General features: G+C 37.4%; 1 protein-coding gene and 1 long non-coding RNA gene across 2 annotated transcripts in view; one reads left to right on the forward strand and one right to left on the reverse strand.

Moving 5' to 3' along the window:
• The window catches only part of LOC137246986 (uncharacterized), a 97,648-nt gene that overhangs the window by 33,448 nt on the left and 38,956 nt on the right, over positions 1-25,244 (reverse strand). Inside the window, exon 2 of the long non-coding RNA XR_010951753.1 lies at positions 9,886-9,962. This is a non-coding gene — a long non-coding RNA (uncharacterized lncRNA). The remainder of the gene's footprint in view (positions 1-9,885; positions 9,963-25,244) is intronic.
• Positions 518-13,794, forward strand: LOC137246849 (uncharacterized). Its single transcript, XM_067777866.1, has 4 exons — positions 518-857; positions 5,529-5,922; positions 9,856-10,215; positions 13,585-13,794. The coding sequence occupies exons 1-3, from the start codon at positions 761-763 to the stop codon at positions 10,082-10,084; spliced, it is 720 nt and encodes a 239-aa protein (XP_067633967.1). The 5' UTR covers positions 518-760; the 3' UTR covers positions 10,085-10,215; positions 13,585-13,794.

Here is a 25,244-nt window from a genome sequence, read left to right on the forward strand (position 1 = left end):
AGTAAGTAAGTAATTTGGTACACATATTTTCCTTACAGCAGGAAATATTTTTAGTAAAAATGGACGGGATCGTTTAAAGACCACGGAAACTTAGATATAAAACAAGTTTAAAAGGGTCGTATACTAGAATAATAAGCTATAGCTTAGCAAAAAATAGTTTTGAATAAACGATATTTCACTTATCAAGTTTTATTGTAAGAGGAAATGGGGAGACATTTTTTTTAAACGGGCGGCGCCATGTATTATGTAGAAAAGTAATTTATCTGAAATTAAATGTGCAACTGAAGCTCTCGCTGAGTATATAATGTTCGGTTACACCCGAACTTAGACACCTTTACTTGTTTTCTTTATTTTTTTGTTTCTTTCTCTCTCTATCGTCTCGGTTTTAATTAGACAAGATTTGTTTGTTGTTACCTCTGCTGTCCACCTGCACACCGTTTACGTAGTGTTTATGGTTAAGTCATCGGCGCATGCAATGGGGTTAGTGCCTTTGCCAGTAACCGCTTGTGCTTTTATATTCTCTTGAGCCGGCGCGTTTGTCATCAGTTGTTACGTTTCCATTTAAGCGCAGAGTTCGCAGTCACGGTGTAACCAAATTTTCAAAATTTATATTTATTATTATCTGGCGGCGTTTTATTACTTAGTTGAACCGTAAAACATTTTTACGTCCTTATTTTGTGTTTAAGTGCAGTGAAATCCTATATTTAAAATTGACTTTGATTCCAATAAAAAATTAAAACAATAAGAAAATTTCTTTAAAATGCAACGTGGTATATTCTTTATGATCAGCGTCATCTGCCTTTTAGTTTCGGTTGTTTATGGTGGTGATGATATGAACAAAGAACAAAGTAATAAAGGTAACTACAGAAAATTTTGAGTTATTACTTCTGACTTAAATATGTGTAAGAACTGCGTAAGTCAACCAAATTCCTTACTGCTGAAGCAGAGTGGGCAAAACCGGATTGAAGGCAATGACTTAGAAAATAATAAAATACCTACTTGTGGACCTGAGGCATTCCACTCTATTTCAATTGATTAAAACTTATACATCAAGTAAGACTACGATTTGTACTGAGTTGCCTAAGTAATTAAATACAAAATAATAATGAGATCCATAGTTATGAAACTAGAAACAGTAACCCCCTTATTAATAAAAAATCAAATAGGTTTATAAAGATCTTATATTTGGAAATGTGTATGGAAATGTATTTGTATTTTTTATAAATAAGAAGATAAGAATATAGAATGCCTAGAGTAAGGGCTGAGTTTGCAAAGGAGACTCTAGAATATATAGGGTACAAACTCTACAATGAATTACCTCCTGCGATTCAAGAAAACAAAAACTATTTATCTATTGTAGATCACTAAATAAGGCCCGGTTTTCAGTGCGGGTTTAAGCTCCAGTTAAGTTGATTAGAATTTAAACTCTGCCACTTTGACCGCTTATGCTGAGATGAGCAGAAAAATTGTATCTTATCGAAAAAATGTTGTTGGGATTTTAGGCGGTTCTTAATAAGTTTTATTCAACTATAATTTTTATTGTTATGTTAATTTTTATTATTACAGAAAAAGTGAAAAGCATATAGAACATACTGGCTAATTTGAAAACTACATATTTCGGCACTGACAAATGTCTTGTCAGAAATCTTTGTATTTTAAGTATTAATTAATTTAATATTAGAAACTCGGTTTGATTCTCAACTCAACAGCGACTACCAATGAGTGCCCTTGGTAAACTAAAAACTAAATACAGATATTCCAAAAAATCAAGAGCAAGAAATTACAAAGCTACACAAAAAAAAAATCGATGGATCTGATCGTGCCGACACGTGTATATCCATGCACTTTGATGCTCTGAATCCGAATCCGCTTTCAGAATTGGCCGATCGAGCGCCGGTTCCAGAAAAAAATCATTCCCGATTAATTAGATATTTTATTATTATATCAGCTCGGGGAGGATAAGTTTCTAGCTGCCAAAAATACAAATATGTCCGAAGAGAGCAGGGCAGGGTCGAAAAATGTAGATGTCACATCAGCCAGTACTTTCATTAATTCTTTTCACTTTTTTATAATAATTAAATATTAAACTTAATAAAAATGAAACATTTGAAGTATATCAACATGTATCTAAAATTTGGGAGTAGTACTGGAAAAAATATGTTAGATACTTTAATAATAAGGAAGTCCTTTCATTATACTAGGACATATTTTCCCAAATACATATTTAACAATAAAAACTATTTTTTTTATAATAAGATATTTTAATTGAAGGTGGAACATACTGTCCTAGCAGGTGCGAAAGGGTTAAAGACCTTATTGAGCTAAATTCCTCATGCAAAACAAATTATTTAATTAGTACAATACTGAATTCCTAATCGAGTCAAAAATCTAGTCAACTTTGCTTGGTGCTTCGGGTTTTATTTAGAAGAAAGGTCATTCATTAATGACTTATTTTCAATATTTTATGAATAACACCGAAGAATGATAAATCTTGTTCCTGCAGCGCTTGCAGTAACAGATAATATCTAGATCAAAACAGCGATCAACTTAAAAAATTGCAATCTAGAAAATGCAAAAAACTGCCTACCCAATACGCGCCAATGCAATTTTTATTTGTTACAAAGTCTTCCTCGCTAGATTAGTGCAATAATTAGTAAATTGAGTGTACAGAACAGATGAATGGATATGGAATATTAATTCTCTCTCAATTTGCTTCCAAGAAATGGCTCCCAACTACTGCTGATTGTTCACTCCCCCTGTTCTGTCTGTTCATTAATTTCCAGGAAACTTCCCTAAACTGCATCTGCTGTTTGTTATTGCCGCTAAGACACATAAAATTCGCAAATAATGCTGTAAGAAATCGATACTCCTTTCTTACGTGGGAATTTGCGTGGATAAAAATTTATGGGAGCACCTAACATGTTAAAACACATTCTAAAATACCAGGAGAGGTATCGAAAGAAGCTTTGAACACGGTATCAATTTTCCGAAAGCGGAAATAAAAAATTTTCCTTCTGGCCAAAGATATTGCAGAAAACAGTTTCAAAATTCATTCGGTCGCTATATTTTTCATAATTTTGTTGTCATTCACACCTGTGCGGAGAGTAAAAATATCACATACTCGGTGTTGGACCCATCCAGAGTGTTCTGCACATAAATATTTTGGCTCCCGCTACCAATTTTAAATCGGTCGGATTTTTTTCGTTTTTTTTGTAAACAACTTTTAACAGAAGCAAAACTTTTAGTTTCCTCTTTATGTTTATTGATACAGAGGTCAAATGCGTCTTCTATACCTCTGGCGACATTTTTGGACTTAGTGAGCACTTCATGTAAAGTAGAAATTTTTGCAATGATTGAAAATCGACTAGCTGGTATTCGATTTCATCATAATCATCTAGCTGTCATTATTCGAATACCGACGGTTTCATAAATTAATTGTTATGTCATTAAAGAAAAAAAAGAAAAAGTTTCAGAAATAACATTTTTTTATAAAAGTGAAAAAAAATGTCTGCAAGATGATTTCTGGAAACTTCTTTTCTAGTTCCATTGTAGCCAAAGAAGCAACGTCACAACGTCTTTACAGCAGAACTCATTCAAAATTACAAAACAAAAACAAAAAAAAAAAACGATTCGAATAGTTCTTTCCCTAATCGAAAACAAACTACTAGTCGATTATTCATAATCGAATGTTTTACTAAACAACTTTTGCAAATCGACTAATCGATTATTCGAATAGTTCATTATCAAGAACTGTAATGTAAAGTTTTACCTCCTAGTAAAGCTCGTGGCAGACTTGCCATATCGGAAATCAATTTGTTTGGTCAATGGTTCCATACCATAACGCCCATACCAATTTTTGCATTTTTTATTTTGATGAAAATGTTGGATATATTGATTTTGAAAAATAAGGGTTATTTTAGGCAAGCAATTTCTGTCCAGAACATTTTAATGCCTAAGCGGCCTCCCAATGAAACAGATTAGCGCCCATAACTAATGGGCGAGAAAAAATATTTGATTTACCGCTTCGACTCTTAATCCTTATAAAAATACGCTTTATTAGATACCCCATTTGTTCACTTTCGGTGGGAATCATAGCCTAAACGGTAACGGAGCGAAACACCCCAAAACTGTTTTAAAATGTTCAAAACTTATTTTTCTGATGATGGCAACAATGATCAATGTTATGAAAAATTAACCATTTAGCGTGACAGGGGCGGATCCAGAGAGACAGTTTGGGGTGTCCGATTTTTTCGGTAGCCTTTTTCAACTTGACCAGTGGTTGCGTCTAGCGATTTTTTTCTAAAGCTGATTAAAGTCAACAGAAAAAAAATTGTCACTGCTTATCCATTCATCGGTCCATCCGCCAGCCTATCCGTCCGAGGAGTCAATCTATATGTTTTTAGCTTTTCATTCAGAGAAATATATTGTGATGAAACTCAATCTACTACTTCTTTTAGGTATGCAATCACTTCCACTTTTTACACATTAAATATTTTTTCAAAATAAAATATAATTCTGTGATAATTCAATAGTTTTAAAACCTTAATGACCCCGGTAGTCTAGATTTGTAACAAATTTGGATAAAAAAAGCATTATTATTTTTTAAGGTCGATTAAGTGAATAAAATTATTCGAACTGTTATTTTCTTGACTCCTACAGGACGTACTTAAAAAAAAACATCATTTCTCAGCGGTTTGTCTAAATTTGCAAAATGTCATAAAATGTATGGAAAATTTCATCATAATTATGACTTTAATTTGTCGAAACATTATTTTTTCATTTGTTGTTACTACTAGCTTACTCAAGGCGTTCACTCCCTAGTCTTGCACCTTGTCTAGGGTGTGATGGCTTAGATGAAATCATTAGCGAGAGAGCTTACGTGTATCCCATCTACGCCGTTCCGGTTGTATGGAGAACGTCGGGATGTCGGCCACAAAGAACTGTGGCTCTTTTAATCGATACCTTGTGTTGATAACAAGGAGGAGAGAGGAAGAATGTAGTGATAATCGAGAGCGGACAAAAGCCGCTACAAGCGATTGGTTGGACTCTAGGAGCAAAATTAGCAGAAAATTAATGATGTCCGTCATGGAACTGCAGGTGAATCCTATCGGAAAAGAAGAGTGGAAAAGGAGTGGAATTGAGAGTGTCCTTCCACAGTACCGTGCAGCATTAAAATATGTCAGCCGCTTAGGAGCAGTGGTCGCCGCAACAAGCTTGGAGAATGAGCGCTTGGCATGGGTCCGAGAGACGCTAAGAGTAGACCGAACGCAGTTCAAGGGTTCTGCCGCGGGAAACCTTCGGCACAGCAAACTAGTATTAGGAGGAAAAGTTTCACGCGGCGTGTCCGATGTCAGAAAGCCCATAGCCCATATCACGAAGCCTGACCAACGACCTTGCCGTGGCCGCCTTTCCGGCAATATCTAAATATATATATATGCTCATAAATATTTCTAGTATGTGAAAAATTAACTGACGAATTAATTCATCGTGTACATTATATATTTTATAATTTTTTCTTTTATTTGCAGAAACTTGGCATCAGGACCTAACCGACACATTCAAAATAGAAGGTTCGGATCAGGGCATACAAAGGGTAAATTTGAAATGCGGCTCAAATTCAATGAATGTCATGCTGGAGACTGAGAAACCCTTCACGGGTGTAATGTATACGCGAGGTAGTTTTTATAAACAAACTGCGCCATGTTTCGTTAAACCCGCAACACAAAACGCCCGTTCACTGGAAATGAATTTCCAATTAGACCAATGTCAAACTTCAAAAGATGGCGAACTGTACTCCAATATTGTGGTAATACAAAATGATCCGGAATTGATTACGCCTGGCGATGCGGCTTTTTCACTTGAATGTGATTTCCGCCAACCACGCAGTTTGGATGTTGAAGCGAATATGCAAACACGCGACAGGTAAATCTTATAAAAAGTAAAACTTATAATTGTTTTCTTCAAAAATGCTTAATCGCTTTGCTTAAAATCATACTCATATTCTTAACAAAAACTCAATTAATAAAAAAAACCAACATCAAACAATTATGTAGACATCCGCAAAAATTGCGAGGATCCAACATGCATCAACGACAATAGACATATCATAAAAAGCATAAATGTCAAGCAAGCAAATGAATGTATATAAGGTATATCTAAAATATGACCGTATGTACGTATGTAATAATGCACCGTAAACACTTATATAATTGAACACGTACATGGTACATATTTATGACATGCTAATTACTACACATACCATTATAACACACAAATAACAAATAGAAACGATCACCTGATTTAACTGACTTGGTCACACCCTGAGTCTCTTTCTATCACCCCGCTGAAGATAACCAGCCGTATGCGCCCCATATTGAATATTCTACCAAACGCTTTACCATCTTTTCAGGCAGTTGACGGATAAGACAAAGAGGATAAATATGATAAGAGCCGTCACTCGTTATTTTTTAAACGGTTTTATTTAGGTTGAGTTGACTGGCACGAATTTTGTAATTGAAATTTAAGTAACTTCCCGATAAGCTACAGGCTTCAAACTTGGAGTATAGTTCGGAACCCGATGACAATGCAACAATAAGAAAAAAATTGCCGCTATGTGGCGCAAGGATCGAGATATTCACAAAAGTCGTATTTGTGGTCCGATTTGGCTCATATTTGGAACAAGTGACATGGTAGAAGTGACAACAAAATATTTTGGAGTTGGAGGGGGGACAAGCATACGTGGCGCAGAGTCGAGTAAAGTCTTTGGAAGGATTATGTATTGTATGTAGGAAAGTGTCCTTGTAATAATGAGTAACTAGATGTACTATATAGAATGAGAAATAATAGGCAATTAAATAAAGACTAAAAACTTGAAAATAAAATAATTTAAAAAATTTTTTTAAGTTAAATGGTTTTATTGAAAACAATATTTACATGAAGTAATAATAATACTAAAAGCTGGAAAATAATTAGGTGGGTAGGTCCTAGGTACTAGGTAGTTCCTAGGTACTAGTCATCACACTCCTCATCAATATAGGGCGTTGATCAGACAATTAAATAAAAGATTTGGACGCGTCAAATTTCTATTGATATTCATATATAACACCAACTGAAACTTAATAAGGTTATGCTACGCCTCACACTTTTAGAAATTTCGCGCGCACAACGACTGACTTAATTATTTTTATCTTTTAGTATTATTACTAATTAATGTAAGTATTGTTTTCAATAAAACCGTTTAACTTAAACAATTTTTTTTAATTATTTTTTAGGCATTTGCTCGATATTAACTAAGAGGTAGTCGCTACTTTGTTTTTGGGCGAGATGTTTATAAATGTCTTCTATACATTTTCGTGGGGTATTTGTGTTTATTCTCTTTCCAAAAACACAGTTGCACACGGAAACTCAGAAAACATTCGATATCAATTTTTTTAATTTCCAGCGAGCTACTCGCCACAAAATAACAAATGACGGCTCTTATTATATTTATCCTCTTTGGATAAGATATCACACTTGTTTTGTACACAATAATATATACATTACTTGCTAAAATTACAGTGCATATGGGGAGTTCGGAATTTTGTACAAATGGCGTAGCATTTTTACATTTGTCAACTGGTGTAGTATATTTAGTAAATATTATTTACACATTACACTAACTATACGGCTTTGAATTTACTTCGTAATTGCGAATACGCAATATAAAAAACTGTAGTATATTTTTTCAACATAAAATAGCAAATCAGCAACAATAAAATGTGCAAAGAAAACATTTAAAATGTTCACGATCTGTAACTTATATTTCTATTACAACGTTTCCAATATCATTTGTATAAAACTCTAAAATGACTAAAAACAATCCTACACATTAGATTACAATTATACGCGACTTCATACACCCGAACAATTGGATTAAACTCAAAATTATAATGATTCAAAACCAAATGTTCCCAAACGAGTCAACAATTCAGAAATAATCACAAAATAGGCCCGCTCAAAACGTTAAAAGAGTTTTGAAACAATCGTTAAATCCTGAGATGAACTGAAAACATCCTCGAAAAAGATACCGAAGTAGCTCTGATATTAGCTTTAAAACAAAGTCGTCCTGGAATGCTCCCTGGAAAAATCTTAAATAATCGGAAAACAGTACTAAACTATTTTGGAAACATTCTCGAATAATCCTGTACTATTCCCAAAATGATCCTGAATTCTGAAATAATCCTAAAATGATACCGAAAACATTCCAAGAATGATGATTAAAACAAACTCGGAATAATCTCAAAACAATTCCCTGAATAATGCCGAAATCATAATACCAAAATATTCTGCAAGTTGCGCAGAAATTATCCCGAGGATGATCTTAAATGACATTGAAATAGCCTCGAAACGATGCAATCAATAGGCTTGAAATGATCCTTAAAAAAATATCAATATGATCTTTAAAGCAACCTGAGAATGCTCCCCAGCGATCCTATGAAACATCCATTGTCCCAAAAATATTTCCGGAAATATGCCCAAAAAAACCCCGAAATCATCTTGAATACAATTCCGAAAGAATCCCTCATACAATAGCGAAGTTAAACCAAAGTTGTACCAAAAAATTTTACTGAAGGCAGTCCCCAAATAGTCGCGAATTGGTCCCGAAAGCAATTTCAAAACTGCTCCAAAGCAGTCTCAAAATTATACCAAATACAATTTCGAAACGGCGGCCAGCGGGTAGTTAGTCTATCACTTTGAAGGTCCTGGGTTAAAGGCCCGAGAAAGACTCTTAAAATGGTTAGAATAGGGTCGCCCCAAGGACAGTGGTTTGGCAAACACTTCGAGTGAATTTCTGCCATGAAAAGCTTCCGAGCGAAATTGCAATTTTGCCAATTTGTAGAAAAATTTAAAAAGTAGCACGACCCAAATTGGAAGAGAAGTTCTTAATCTTCTCGGAGGTATATAGCGCCTTGTATTTATTTTTTGTTCACTATCTGGAAACGACTTAGAAATATTCCCGAAAATGCAACGACAGTTTCTCGGAATTCTTCCAAAGTTATTTTGATAGGCTAACTACGAAATAGTATAAAATGGTCACCTAATAGCCTCAAAGTAATCCCGAAAACATTCCCAATTTTTCCCAAAATTATTTTGAAATACCTCGAATTGATTCCGGAAATTATCCCAAAACTCTCCTGAAATGGTCTCACCGCAATTCCGAAAAAAATTTCCAAATAATCCCCAAATTATCTTGAAACTATCCCAAAACATTCTTTTCAGTGGGAGCGGCAGACTGTGCTGACATTTGCAAAATTGTTAAGAAATCGATCTATATTTCCCACGTTTCCAATAACAACCTACTTCTAATAGAATCAGGGTTATGTGATTTATAAAAAGCTTTCTGGGAGAGGAGGAGCTCACATTTTCACTGGCAACTTTAAAAAAAATGCTTGCTCCTCGCTTTGTAAGACCCATAGAAAAAACTTTAGGTGGTGTGGCACCTGCAGCCCGGTTCACAGTTTAAAAAAAAATAGTCAGTATATCGTTCCAGACTATTGTAAAATTTCATCCAAATAATTCAAGCCAAGATAACTTAAAAGTAACTGTTCCCAGCGGAAGTGTGACCTCCACCCCGGTTCGGTTTGACACCCAGTCAGCCCTTCTATCGTCATTATTTCAGAAAGAAACACACTTGGACAACCAAACATTCGCGTTTATAATATGAATAAGATTTGGTTTATACAAGGAAAACGATTTGAATTATAACGGAACAATTTTCGTTCGACCCATGCTCAAAAAAAGTTCAAACTTCTACCCTGTCGAAAGCACGTACGTATATTAACTTTATAACCAAAACACGTCAATTTGCTTATACAGAATTGTACGTAGTTCCAAAATCACACTTACCAGTCCCGATCCCTCAACAACGGCAAACGATTTTGACAGCTCGGTCCAAAGTGACACAGGCACCGTTGAATATATGCCTAAAAGACAAACCGCAAATAAAATCAATACGGATACAGTTCACAATGAAAATGGATCTGAAACGATACGTTTAGGTACAGTGGAGGAGATTATATATACTATTGAAAAGGATGAACTTTGAAATGCAAAAGGCTTGATTACACACAACAATATTTTCTCATTCAAAATTTATAAAAACTATATAACACCAGAACACATAAAGAAAATAAAAGAACAAAAGAACACACATTACATGAATGAGACGGGCAACAGGTGAGAGCAGATAGTACATTAATATGTATTTATTTACATACGTAATAGCTAAAAGTTGTGCGACTAGTCTGTATAGAAACCAAAACCGGATACGTATGAGTTCGGCAACCACATTTTCGTTCCGTGAGAAGCATATACTTCAAGGTACGTCGTCTATACTTTAGCAGTATAAGTAGTTCGGCTTTAAATCTCTCTCATTCTGAGAAGAAATTTACGGCAGTAATCATAGTCGGTTAAAAATTTGGTCAGGTGGTAGTTCCTGCAACGGCTAGGGCGGGCAGCTTCTGCGGAAGCCGCGCGGTAATTTAAAGCAATTTGCAGTGCAGTTTTCAGCACCTTTTAAGAGTATAGAATCGAAGGCTGCTGCGAGTAGCTTCCTTGTACATTTTTTCTGTAAAGTTTTCTAATAATCTACTCAGCATCATAAGCGCCAATAACGCCACTCTCGAATCTGACACACAATTATCATTCGAATCAGTAGCACAAGCAACACCGTCAGCTTCCTACTGAGCATCGTCAAAAGTTCGCTTGGTGCCATTGCTCTAATTCATTGAATTGGCACCGACCTAGTCATGGTCTCAACAACACCAAACATGCGCTAGTACCCAGGCTAGTTGCCTTCCCGCTGGGTTATTGGATGAGGAACAGAACGCTTAGAGCATTTCTCGCGATTTTGCTGTTTTATAAGTAGTTATATCCCCCACGCTCCTCTCAGCCTCTGGTTGGAATCGTTAAAGTGAGAGAAGTATTATTGTGATCGCAATGGTAAGGTCCTCCATGACCCTCCGTTCAGCGGCTTTTTTCAGCAAGCTTTCTGAAGCTAAGGTTATATCCGCAGTCGGGGGTTCCAAATCCCGGCCGTCAATATGTTGGGGTAGTTTCAATGTTACGATCAAATCGAGCCTGGCTGTCATCTCAGGGACTTCAGATCAAATAACTTTAGGTCTTTCAGATCATTATAATAAGTTTTTGCTTGAATGGGATAATACGGGAACAAGTAGAAGATGATATTGCGGTATTAACCACAGTAACATAGACGTAGTCTACACCGAAACGAGTTCACAACATTGGCATTAGCAACCGCGATCCACCTAGCGACAGTGCCAGTACTGTTGGCATGGTCTAAAAGGTTCGGTTGCTGCAGTTGGCTCGATAGGGAAGAACCTAAATGCTGTAGGTGGTCAGCAAGCCCGATAAGCTTTAGGTTTCCTTGAATAAATCCAACTATCACTGACGTTACAGTTTGGCCGCTACGTCAGGGAAAACCTTTCCGAAAATGGATGTCTTTCTCTTTAAGGATGTTAATTAAGTGTCCAACTGATCCCAAATTTTTTGGCCGAATCCGAACCAAAACCAAATGAAAGTTTAAAGCCGCCAAAAGTGACGTGGGTGCCAAGGCGGGAATGCGCAGATTCTTTCTTGGATGAAGTACTGCGTCTTGTCCCCATTTACTGCAAAACCCACTTTTTTTCTTCTTTATCTTGTCCCGAGAAGGCGGAACTCAAAGCGCGTTTGTTCGGGCCATTTTAATCAATATCATCAGCATACGCCAGTAATTGTACGCTCTTTTAATAGATTGTACCATCACGGTTTAGTTCTGCTGCTATAATTGTCTTCTCCAGCATTATGTTAAAAAAAATCGCACAAAAGGCCTAAAGCCTCGATTAGTTTCGAATGCCTCGGAGATGTGTTTCCTAATCCGTGCGGAGCGGGTGTTGCTCAACGCCATTTGGCAGCCTTATTAAGTTTGCAGGGAACTTAAATTCAGACATAGCAGCATACAGGCAGCTTCTTTTCGCTCTGTCATTATGATTTTTTAGCCGGCATATTGCCACTCTCACTTCGCCATAGTCGGGTGTCGGAACGTATTTACCATCATCGGCGACTGGGGTATCGGGTTCGTCTTGTCCCTCGCTAGCTATCATTAATAAGCAGTATTCCCTCTAACACTTAAGCACACTCTGTACGTCAGTTACCAGGTCGCCATTATCGTTTCTGCAGTAATCTGCCCTGGTCTTAAAAGCTTCCGTCACCCGCCGGATTTTTTTTAGTAAGAACTTCAGGCATTATTCCTATCAGCCAGCATCTGAAGCTCCTAGCACGCACGCCGTTCTGCCTCACGTTTTTCTTTCTAAATAGGCATCTGCCTTACTTTTTCGCCTCACGATAACGCTCTAATATCCCACGCGTTGTCGCGCCCATAGGCAGTGTGGCTCATGTACACTAGTAAAAAGTTTATAATGTCAGTTTCAAAAGTCAAAAGTATTTGCCCCTGAATCCATTTAACAATAAAAAAGTTAAAAGCTGTGAATAGTTATTTTTACAATAGTACGGATGTTCCGCAAATTTTTTAATAGAATTTAGTAGCACGCGAATCCAAACTACATACATATATGGCCGAACTGTTCGATAACTCAAACAGGACCGAATATTCGGTCGAGCTCTACTGTTGATACTTTTGAAAAAAATTAGTAGTTTTTTAGCATTCCGGAAACGTCAAATGGAGTTTCGCCCCCCACCCCACCCCTATCTAATTGTCCGAATATTGTATTGTAACGAATTTAGTGAAACTCCGCTTATTTTCCACATTCTACTAACGTTCGTATCGCTAAATTGTTTAATAAATAACTCCAATATTCAGTAATGCAAAATGGTCTTTATTAGACTACTTTGAAAGTACTTCACAATAACACTTATACTTCGCAACCAATAGCGAGCTTAAATCAAACTGATTACTGACTACTCATCTTTCGCTGTTTTTATACTCTCTGTTGTCTCGTCCACCCATTTCCCCTTAGGCCTAGTAACTTCACGAAATTCATGCTTGGTTGCCAGCCATATATGTACATGTATATTTGTAGTTTATAGTCTCTCGCATAGCCATGTGCGTGTGTATATGTGAGTACTACTTCAGCTGATGATGAGTATCTCTCTATTGCCTTGTATATATGTGCGTAAATGATGATTAATGTGTTTATGTAGCTTGCTTTAATGTTGCTGTGCCTTTATTTAATAACCTTAGGGATGTGAGATCAATTAGTGATGTTAATATTCGTCACAGTATTATCATCTGTATTTAATTAGCGAGACATGCTCATATTACTTTATACAATTGTTTTTGTTATTGATATTAGAGAAAAATTGCATAATTATATTATAATAAATATATCTTTTCGTTTCAAATTTGTTGAGAACGCTATGTAAGTTATATGTATCCCAGGGTCATCTCGGACTAATCGCACTATACAAATAAATGTACATTTGGGAACTTTATGGTGTAGGACCTTTTCGAATTATGTTATATTATTAATTAAGCATGCATTATATTTATTTACATCAATTGTTACAAATATTGAATTCTCTTTGCAGTCAAAATGGGCGTAATGCAACTGAGAAAAAATCGTAAAATTGCATCCTGATTTACTCATAATTCGCTTAATTATTATTTTATTTAAAGTTAATTTTTAAAAACGTGTTCAATGCAAAAAATTGTTAATTCGTTTAGAAAATTCCTGTGATATGGTTGAAGACGATTGGACAGAAACTAATAAAATATTATACAATTTGTTGAGAGAGTTATTATTTTATTTTATTTTATTTAGTTTCAATTCCGCAGAATTGCGTCGGGTAATATGTAAGTATGTCCTCACCATTAGTCGGTCTCCCGCTTTGCGAAAACTGTCTCTGGTTGGAAATACCAATGGAAATTATTACTTCATTTACTTATTTTTCCCTACAGAGTGCAGGATTCTCCCTTCCTCTACTGCCAAATTCAGATCGGAGCTTTGTCAATCAATCTACAATAAATTTACAATAGTAAGGCAAGGTGCACACGAAGCTATGCGTCACAGGCGCGTTTTAGACACTGCAGGCGAAGTCTGTACGCATTGATGTCGAACACATGTACTTGAATGGAGAGCTGCGCACGAGGCGTCAGCTGGATTAAAGCGACAAAGCATGAGTAGCTGCGTACAGCAATGTTGGTCGCTAGGCGTAAATACCCCTAGAAAAGAGAAGATGTTTGTTTACAATTTTTCGCTTGCAAACTTTTCTTCACTCTTTTTCATTTATGGGCGGTGGTGCAAACTTTTATTTTTAATTTATACACAATCAACTTTTATATAATGGCAATTATACAGCATAAATAAATTTTTAAAATTTTTTTTTCTACCTTTATATTAAGTCCCTTTCATGTTTGTCCCCTCATTTCCATACGAATTTTTGACCCACGGAAAAGTGTTTTTCCGTAACTTCCCGTTGAGCTAGAGACTTGAAACTTGAGCCGTAGGTCAGAACCCGGTGACAATGCAATATTTTATCAAAAAAATTCAGATATGTGGCGCATGGATCGAGATATTAGGAAAATTTATTTTAATTTGGGAATCTTTCAATCCATTTTTAACTAACTTCCCGGTTACCTAGATACTTGCAACTTAGCACATAGTTCGAGACCCGGTGAAAATACAATTTATAGAAAACAAAGTTCCGGTAGGTGGCGTGCTAATTGAGATAACTACAAATCCCTGAAAAACGAGGGGAATCTTGCGATCGATTTTTGAGTAACTTGCCGGTGAGCTAGAGACTTGAAACTTGAGCCGTGGGTCAGAACCCGGTGACAATGCAACATTTGATCAAAAAAATTCCGCTAGGTGGCACGTGGATCGAGATATTAGGAAAATTAATCTGAATTTGGGAATCTTTCAATCCATTTTTAACTAACTTCCCGGTTACCTAGAGACATGTAACTTAGCACATAGTTCGAGACCCATTGACAATACAATTTACAGAAAACAAAATTCCGCTAGGTGGCGCGCTAAGTAAGATAAATACAAATCCTTGAAAAACGAGGGGAATCTTGCAATCGATTTTTGAGTAACTTCCCGGTGAGCTGGAAATATTAAACTTGAGCCGTAAGTCAGAACCCGGTGACAATGCAATATTTTTTTAAAAAATTCCGCTAGGCGGCGCGTGGATCGAGATATTAGGAAAATTTATTTTAATTTGGGAATCTTTCAATCCATTTTTAACTAACTTCCCGGTTACCTAGAGACTTGTAACTTAGCACATAGTTCGAGACTCGGTGACAATACATTTTATAGAAAACAAAGTTCCGCTAGGTGTCGTGCTAATTGAGATAACTACCAATCCCTGAAATACGAAGGGAATCTTGCGATCGATTTTTGAGTAGCTTGCCTGTGAGCTAGAGACTTGAAACTTGGGCCGTGAGTCAGAACCTGGTGACAATGCAACAGTTGATCAAGGAAAATTCTCTAGGTGACACGCGGATCGAGATAGTAAGAAAACAAATTTTAATTTGGGAATCTTTCAATCCATTTTTAACTAACTTCCGGGTTACCTAGAGACTTGAAACTTGGCACTTAGTTAGAGACCTGGTGACAATGCCACTTATAGAAAAAAAGTTCCGCTAGGTGGCGCGCTAGTCAAGATAACTGCAAATCCTTTAAAAGCGGGGGAATCTTGCCATCGATTTTCGAGACATTTCCCGATGAGCTAGAGACATGAAACTTGGGCCGTAAGTCAGAACCCGGTGACAATGCAATATTTTATCAAAAAATGCCGATGGTGCCGATTTTAACTAACTTCCTGGATATCTAGAGACTTTAAACCTGAAATATAGTTTAAAACTCGGTGACTCGGTGAATGTTTGATCAAAAAATTTGAGCTACGTAACGCACAAGTCGAACTATTTAGAAGATTAGGCCATACCTTCATGGCTAGCCTCCTGAGTGTTGCAGGCGTTGTAGAATTCCACCTCGTTGAAGGCCCAACTCAATGCACATCCTTGCATATTTTTAGGCGTACGCGACTTTCATCACGACTCTTTTAGACTTTCAGGCGTATGCGAATTTCACCACGATCTTCAGCTGTGCAAATTAAGTAGCTGGCAAACGAGGTTGTTATAATGCGAGGTGGAATTCTGTTGTTTTCGCCAGTGTTGTCAGCGAACATTCCACTAATTCTCTTAAATCTTGCTATTTTGAACAAATAAATAAAGATAAGAATTTTCACTTAGGAATTACTTAAATTACTAATTAAAGTTGGAATTGCCTTTTTGTAGGCAGTAGTAAAAAAAAGATGATAAAAAAATTTTAAGGACTACCTTTATAAAAATGCACCAAAAAATATAAGGCAATTTTTCCTTTAATACAGACATAGTCTTGTTGAATTTTGACTAAAAAACTTTAATAATAGCTCTTGTAAAAGAATTTTGGGATTTAAAATTATAAAAGTAGAGCGGGTGTTTAAATTTTAAATAATCAATTAGTTAATCCCAAGTACATGGTTTGCCTTAAATTGAAAGATTGCGCTCCACCTTTGTAGTTTTAAATCCCAAAATTCTTTTACAAGATCTATTATTAAAGGTTTTTAGTCAAAATTCAACAAGACTATGTCTGTATTAAAGGAAAAATTGCCTTCTATTTTTTGGTCTAATCCTAAAATTTTTTTATCATCTTTTTTTTTATTTTTCTTTTTGTAGCGACGCTTGGAAGTAGCTACGTTTGCAGCCCTTGAAGCGTAGAAGAATTTCAGCTACATGAAATATCTTCTCCGCGTAACCTCATTATTTCTCTTGCCTAAGGCAATTTTCATGTGGCAAGGCAATTTTAATGTTGTTGTACAAAGGAATTTTGCACAGATTTGATCTTGATCCCACCCTATTGGTGGACCGGACAGGGTAATTTTTATAAGCGTGGCCGAAGGCCTTTAACGCAGAAAGGTGATCTGCGCAAAAATTCTATTGATCCCACTCCCAGTTTAGAAGGGGTCCGGAATCATTTCTCGGTTTTTCGTTAATATCTTTTGAACCAGCTTGGAATTAATAATACTGATTTCAATAAGCGTCGTTTGACATCTTCTACAGTCGACCCCTGTTCTAGATTTTTATAACACCCTAGAGATCGATCTAACTACCGTTTACCGAGGCAAAAAAGTTAAATAGGAAATCTGTTTAAAATTTTTTGTTTGTTTGTTTTGATAAACATGACACTATGGCATTATTGCCATAAAACAATTCCAATTTTCACATCGTTTCTTCGACAGATGGCGCAAGAAACAGAATAGAAGTAGACACGGTTGCCATACCATCTTTTCACCTAGGACCAAAATTCATCGAAAAAAAGGATCAAATCTTAAATCATAAATGTAACTATAAGCCTCGTCACATAAGCAGTTTTTCATATAGAAGCGTTTCACCCAATCCTATGCATTATCAGTAGATTGCACGTGTTTTTATGGAGAACGGTAGATTGAGCGACACTGGTGCCATCTGACAGGAAAAGGTAACTGCCAACTTTTGTTGGAATCAAAACATAAGAAGAATTGGACGTTTGCTTTGGCTAAGGGTGCTTTAACACTTTGCAAGTGAAATTATTTTTCTCAACGGTTGGTAACTTTTCTAACACTTTTCACAATTAAAAACTGCAATATAACGAATGAATACGACACAAAATATGTTAGAAAGTATTTTTGTTGTATAGGAGGAATGTTTATAACAGTGATTCGCGAAATTTTGTATGTGAATGGGCAAGGAGAAATAAACTTCAACTGCCAAGTCTTAAGCTGGAGTCATTGGTGCCGTATGTCGTATCGCTGTATCCGTATCCCTAACGTAATCAGCTGTTTATCGTTACGACGGTAAACCAAAACCCAATTGGTTGGCTACGATACGGTTACGACATTAGCGGCACCAATAATCGATTGCATTGATTCTCATAAGGTTGGGCGAATCAGCTGTTAAAAGGTTACCGATACGGTTACCGATAAAGCACCAGTGTATCCAGCTTTAAGTTCATTCATATTTATAAACGCAACATCTTGGTTGATTGTGGCGATGTTACTGGAATGCATAAGATTGCTTTTCCATGTAAGATGGCGCCAGTGTCGCTAAATATACCGTTCTTCATAAAAATACGAGCAATCTACTCATAATGCATAAGATTGAGTTAAACGCAGCTATATGAAAATCTGCTTATGTGCCGGGGCTTTAAGCGTTGGCGATGAAGGAATTTAGCAATTCACGGATTGGATCTATACAACGAGCTTTGGCAATTGTCTTAGTTTCCTTTCTAGGGCCTTCAGACCTGCAAAAGTAGCCAACCTTCAACTTTTTTTGCAAGCAAATCATAAAAACGAGAATTTAACATTTTAGAAGGTAAATAAAGGCTTATTTAGTTTGTTATGGTTCACTTGGGAGATTCAACCTTTGAGCGTACTAGTTGGCTAGTGATAGGTGAGATGAGCCAACCATAACGTCAAGCCGGCAGTCACAGTCAAATCATGCGATATAACGGTGACTTTCCATCGCGCAGTCGTAATAATGGGGGACGTTTTTTTTATGATATGTTGGAGGGTGGCCATTTTTTTTTTTTTGAACGCCATGACAGCGTGGAATCTTGTTTCAAAAGCGAAAGAGAATGGTCGCAATATCAAACGAGTGAAAGTTACATTGATATAAATACAGCAAATTGTGCTAGTCGACCACAAATCGAACGCCTAACGCATCAAAGTAACTTGAGATATTTTCTAATACGATTGAGATGCCAAAAAATTAAAGGAAATTAATCAAAGTTAAAATTGTGTACGCTCCGCAAACAAAATTCGAATAAATCTCATTTCATCACAAAAAAAACCCAACCCAACAGCGACATTAGTAGACCCGAAACATTGCGCTCCATAAAAAAATCGATTTCAGGCCACAAAACGAGCGCACACGCCAACAACACCTGCTACGACAGCCGGCCAACGCCAAAACAATTGCCGGCACAACAACGGCAGGTCGCCATACATAGGCCCGCCGAACATATCTGATACGACAGCCGGCCAACGCCAACAATTTCCGGCACAACAACGGCAGGCCGCATACATAGGCCCGCCTACAACATCTGCTACGACGCCGGCCAACGCCAACATTTGCCGGCACAAAAAACGGCAGGCCATACATAGGCTAGCCGAACAACTACCCAACTATAACAACCTACCGGCTATAACAATCACCCAGCTATAACAACTTACCGGCAACAACAACATACTACCAACAACAACAAACACCAAATTTAACAACAACAAGCGGTGAGTTCGTTCCGTAATGCGGAAACTAAATTTTTTTTTTATTTACATTTAATTTAATAAACCACTGTTTGGCTTTGAAATAATAATACATATTTAAAGTATACATAAGGTGTATACGCTTCAACTAGCTAAACAGTTTCATTATGCCAAAACCATAAGATGGTGCAGGTTAATCAGCTAATTGTTACTTTTTTCGCTGCTATGACATTTCTACTTCTAGCGCAGTATGTTTTTGACACTCAATCAGAGAATTACAAAAACTAAATACATGAAATGCGTGTGTTTGTTTGTATGTATGTCACCCTGCCGCCACGCTGTTATTTTGTTATTTTTGTTTATCTGCACATTGTTCATTTCATTCGCTCGTTCACAATAGTGCCCTATTTTTGAATATGCAACACTATACAACACTATCAATCAGGTCGACAATTACCTAAGCGGTTTCAACTGAAAGCGCTTAGCCGGCTCAACTCGATTACTTTTTATTGTTGCTTTCCATGCAATTCGGTAAGCTAGCTAGTGTTTTAATTGTACTAGTTAGCAACGAAATACAGCTATAGATATACGCACGAATCGTAGAAAGAATTACATTAAATTATATGAACTTCATTTAAATCTTTTTTTGCATAAAATTTATTCTTTACATGCCACATATGTACATCTATGTAAGGGCGTATGCGTTTTAAATTTGTTTAGATGGTAAGGAACGTAATTTTGCAAGGTGTGAACTCCACGACCAATAGGTATTGAATTTTTGCACTATCTGTTCATGATTATCGGAGCGTTAACATCTACGGTGAATCCAATTTTAAAATTTCGGATTATTAAATTTAAAAATCCAAAATGAATACAAGCAAAGATTTGATATCAAATGTATAAGCATGATAAATACATTGACTATATATGTATACTTAGCTCCAAAATACTAGACATGCAATTTTGTACGTGGTATACATTGGATTGAAATGTAAAGCTAAATATATTGTTTCAAGAGCGTCCAGCTTTTTCGTTTGCCTTACTGGGAATTAGTACATTCATACATATATAAGTATACTAGAGTTTTTTTTAATTTTCGACTGCGCAAGTAAACATACTTTATATTTGAGATAACTAATTTAGACAAGCTCGGTCTGTATCCTTATATATAATTTTTTTTTTTTTATTCTCAAATGAAAACCAAATTTACATAGTATACATAAGTAAAATGTAAATTTTAAGTACGGACTCAATTAAAAAAAATAGAAAAGGAAAGTTTATAAATAGGGAAATAAAAGGGGAAAAATGTGTATGAAAGTAATATTAAACTAAGTAACATTAAAATTAAATATAGAAAAAAAATTTTTATAAAATAAAATTACCTAAAATGGGATAAATTGAAATAAAATAAAATTACATTAAAATAAATAAATCCAACAAAGGAAAAAGGAAGGAATAAAATAAAATAAAACAAAAATAAAATAAACTATAATGAAATAAAATTTGATGAAATAAGAAATATTATAAATATGCAATAATAATAAAAATAAAATAAGATGCAATTAAATACGATAAAAATTAAACTAAATATACCAAAATAAAATAAAATAGAATAAAGTAAAATAAAATGTGATAAAAATTTAGCTAACATACCACTTAATTACATATATCTAAGATTTATAAACAGACTTACCTCCAAAGCTTTTGCTTAAATTTGAATTTTTTTAATTATTTAAAGCTTTTATCGGGAATTTAATAATTTCTTTTATATATCCTAAATGAATATTAAACAAGGGTAAAGAAAAAAAGAGTAAAATTTGTTTCATATACATTTGTAGTTTATATAGAGGTAGTAGTGTACAAGGTATTTTGTAATTTACTATTCCTTTTTTTTTTAAATGAATTGTCAATACATTTTTGTAAAATGGGAATGCTGATGGTTTTTCTCATTTAGAAGGCACATAGGGTATTCAGGTGAGGGCCCACTGAAATATAGGTGCGTCGGTGGCCATGGTTTTGAGGGTGGGATAATGCACCGGGCGTCGCAACAACACCCGCGGCGCCCCTATGTATATTTGGCCCTTTTCTTCTTTTTCTTTAGCTTTCAGCTTATTTTTATTTGGTTTTCAGCGTTATAACCGGTTCTAAATTTTTTTTGTGGTTTCCGTTATACTAGTAGTTTCCAGTTATAATCAAATTTAAATTCGAGTCTTATTTTTCGGTTAATTTTTTTGCGTTTAGATTTATTTTTTTTTTTTCAAATTTGTCCGTGGCATCCGGATCGACCGGATGTCGTCTTCTTTCAAATTTAAGCGTTTTGGATGAGTTCTGCGCTTTTTGTCAGTTTTTTTTAAAGGCATGATATAATCTTTTTTTCTGTTTATGGCGCAGGACAGCAGGGTTGGCAAGAACTCCGCACAGCCACATGACTAGCCACAGTGCACCCCTAGATCATGCCGACTGCCTTCCGTGCTGCTCCCATAAAAAATGCGTTTCCATAACAGATGGCGCCCAACGAGGCACCTGAGGCACTGGTCTCGGTGGTCAGGTCGGGTCAATTTGTGAAGTTGACCATCCCATCAGTCCGAGGTGTGCAGCCGCAGGAGCAGCCACCTGCGTTGCGGTGGGATGGTTGGACGGATCAGGTTGTCCGTAGTGGTCATCGGGGGCAGTAGCGGAGGGTTCCACGAGACTGCACGTCAAGTTTCTTTTTGTAGATTGAGGTTTAGTTTTCCCGTATGTTGTCCGTTAGTCGGCTCTGGTTTAAAATAGGTGTCCGCTAATTGGGGTTTTATTTTTTTTAATGTTAAAATTTCGTAATTTTTTTCCTCTTTTATTTGCCGAATTTGCATTGTCTGATATGAGTGTGTGTGTTACAAGGTCCCGAGCTCATCCCACGTCTCAGGTGGTACCCCAGAATACCACCTGGATTGCGACGGATCGAGCTGGGATTCGAAGCGGCATCTTTTCCTGTCCCACCAGTCTGGAGAGCGGAATTGGAAACCGCTCCGTGTCCATTGCGGCGGAGGCAGGAGGGGTGTCCAGTTTGAGTGGACGGAAGGCCCAACACCCCCAGCAAGTCCCAGGGGTGAGCCCCTGGAGACCGCCCCTGCCTTGCGGCTGGGTGTGCGGGGACCAAACTGTGTGTGTCTGGAACTGACCCTAGTGGCCCCAACCAGTCTCAGAGGTGGGTCCCTAAGACTCCCTCCGCAATGCGGTTGGGAGCACTAGAGACAGGTATGAGTGGATTTGTGTTAAATTTTCTTTTGTATCAAAAAAATATTTGTTTGCCTATATGCCAGTGCCTTCTAATGATGGGATGTCACCATTCCCATCAACACCTAAATACAAAGTAGTTGTTAGCGTTAAAATGCGGGTTGCGGGTTGTAAGGTTTACTTACGCGAGGATTATAGCCGATTATAAAAAACACTTGCACTTGTTTTTCTTTGTTTAATTACTATAAGACTAATCGGAAGTAGCCATTGACAGCTGACAGTCAGTGCTGCCAATGCCACTAATTGACGTTTGATATGATTACATATAGAGATGCCAATTAGGCGCAAACATGCCGGCCACCTTGAACGACCGTTCAAAATTAGAAAAAGGTACAAAGTATTTAAAGTTTACATCAATAAAATTCAAAGTGAAAAAATGTCTGTTTTTGTTGGTAATAATGATAGCTTCGCAATAGGTCCTAGCAGCTCTCCTTCGGATGTTCGTAGGTTGACAATTCGTACGCGATCATCTGAGCCGGGATAGCTGTCGAGAACTCGACCAAGTTTCCATTTAGTGGGCGGAGCGTTGTTGTCGTGTATAACCACGACACCATCTCGTTGTAGGTTTTGCGTTGGACGAACCCATTTTGATCGTAGCTGAAGATTCGCGAGATATTCGTCTCGCCATCGCTTCCAGAAGTGCTGTCTTATTGCTGTGATTGCTTGCCACCGCTGATGAAGGTTGCCCTTGAAAGGTTCTGTGTCAATCTCCGGTAACCCCTTTATTGGTTCGCCGATCTTAAAGTGCCCAGGTGTTAGCACTTCGAAGTCTTGTATGTCAGAAGGTATCCAGCAGAGTGGTCGAGAATTGACGCATGCTTTCACCTCGGTTAGGACTGTTGAAAACTCTTCGTAAGATAGTAACGCGGAGTCTAGTACGCGTTTTAAATGATGCTTTATGCGCTTAATTCCAGCCTCCTAATAGCCGCCCATGTGTGGAGCGCTTGGAGGGTGACTTGGGTGTTGGCGAAGTAAGATGCCAACTTGTCGTCGTTAACGCACCTTTCAAACGCGGCACGTAGCTTCCTTTCGGCACCGACAAAGTTCGTGCCATTGTCGGAGAACATATGCTGACAATGTCCTCTTCGGTTGGTGAAACGTTTGAATGCGGCGATAAAGCTTGCAGACGTAAGGTCTCCGGCCAATTCTAGGTGCATGGCGCCTGTGCTCATACATATAAATGAGCAAATGTACGCCTTTGTTGATTTCGCGCCTCTACCATGAGTAAATTTTACGTTATATGGACCGGCAAAATCGACCGCACTTTGAAGGAAGCATCGCGTACTCGTAACGCGACTAGGTGGTACATCGGACATCTGCTGCTGTAGCGGTTTGCGGTTCAAGCGTTTGCATCGTACGCAATGGCGGTATGTACCCCGAACTAAATTGCGAATGCCAGGGATCCAAAATTTACGTTGTATAGCAGCTTGCATCATTTGCGGGCCAGCGTGCAACATACCGATGTGAGTTTCAGCGGCTATTGCTTTAGCGAGTGGTGAATTTTTAGGCAAAATAATCGGATGTTTTATATCGTTCGTGCACGATGCGTTCTTAATTCGACCTCCTACTCGTAAAATGCCTGCGTCGTCTAAAATCGGCTGATGACGAACGAGGCTACTACGTATCGGTATTGGCTACCCTGATCTGCAATTAGAAATTTCTTGTTGGAAAACGTTAGCTTGGGCATACCTTACCAAAGATAAGTCGGCTTTGCGGATTTCAGAGCATGTTAACGGTCCGGACAGCCGTTCGTGTGCACTCGGCTTCTGAGCAGATATGCGAGCGTTGTTTATGAAGCGAAGTATATGTGCGGTAACTCGTTTGAGTTTGTTGTAAGAGTGAAATTTCGTTAGTAAATCCCAATCTTCGTGCGTTTGCGTTACATGAGAACTATCTTTGATTGATTTCAGTTCCAAATTCGTAGTATGTTTCGTTATGTGCTGCGTCCAAAAACGATCGGTTTCGGATAACCAGTGTGGCCCCTGCCACCATAAGCGGTGACCGAGAAGCTGTGTAGGTGTGAGACCCCGAGAAGCGCAATCTGCAGAGTTATGGTCTGAGATGACGTGTCTCCGATGCGATGACGGCGGCTACACGATTTGCAATGAACGTTGCCCAACGATTTGGATTTGATTGCAGCCATGCCAACGTTATCGTTTGGTCTGACCACGCGTACAGCTTTTCAAGTTTGTGACCAAAACTTTGTTGAATTAGGCGGACGAGTTTAGCGCCTAGATGAGCTGCGCAGAGTTCCAGACGAGGTAACGAAGTAGTTTTTAGCGGAGCTACTTTAGTTTTTGCAGCAATGAGCACGACGTTTATCTCGTCGTCTGATGCCTGAGTGCGGCAGTAAAAAGCGGCTGCATAGGCAGCCTCTGATGCATCAGTTAAAACATGGAACTCTGTGTCGGCGTTTGGACTAGTACCAAGCCAGCGATTTAGCTTCAGCGATGAAAGCATGGCCAGCTCTTTTCTATGCGTTAACCAATCTGTAGCTACCTCAGGCGGAACTAACTCATCCCAATCGACATTTCAACGCCAAATTCTTTGCAACCAAATTTTTGAGCGAATGGTGAATGGAGATATGAGGCCGAGAGGGTCGAAAATCTTGCTGGTATCGGAGAGAAAAATGCGTTTTGTTAATTCGCACTGGAGTGGCTCTATGTTGAAGGCTATCGCAAGAGAGT

The sequence above is a fragment of the Eurosta solidaginis genome, chromosome 1, assembly GCF_040869045.1.
Source record: "Eurosta solidaginis isolate ZX-2024a chromosome 1, ASM4086904v1, whole genome shotgun sequence".
Lineage (NCBI taxonomy): Eukaryota > Metazoa > Arthropoda > Insecta > Diptera > Tephritidae > Eurosta > Eurosta solidaginis.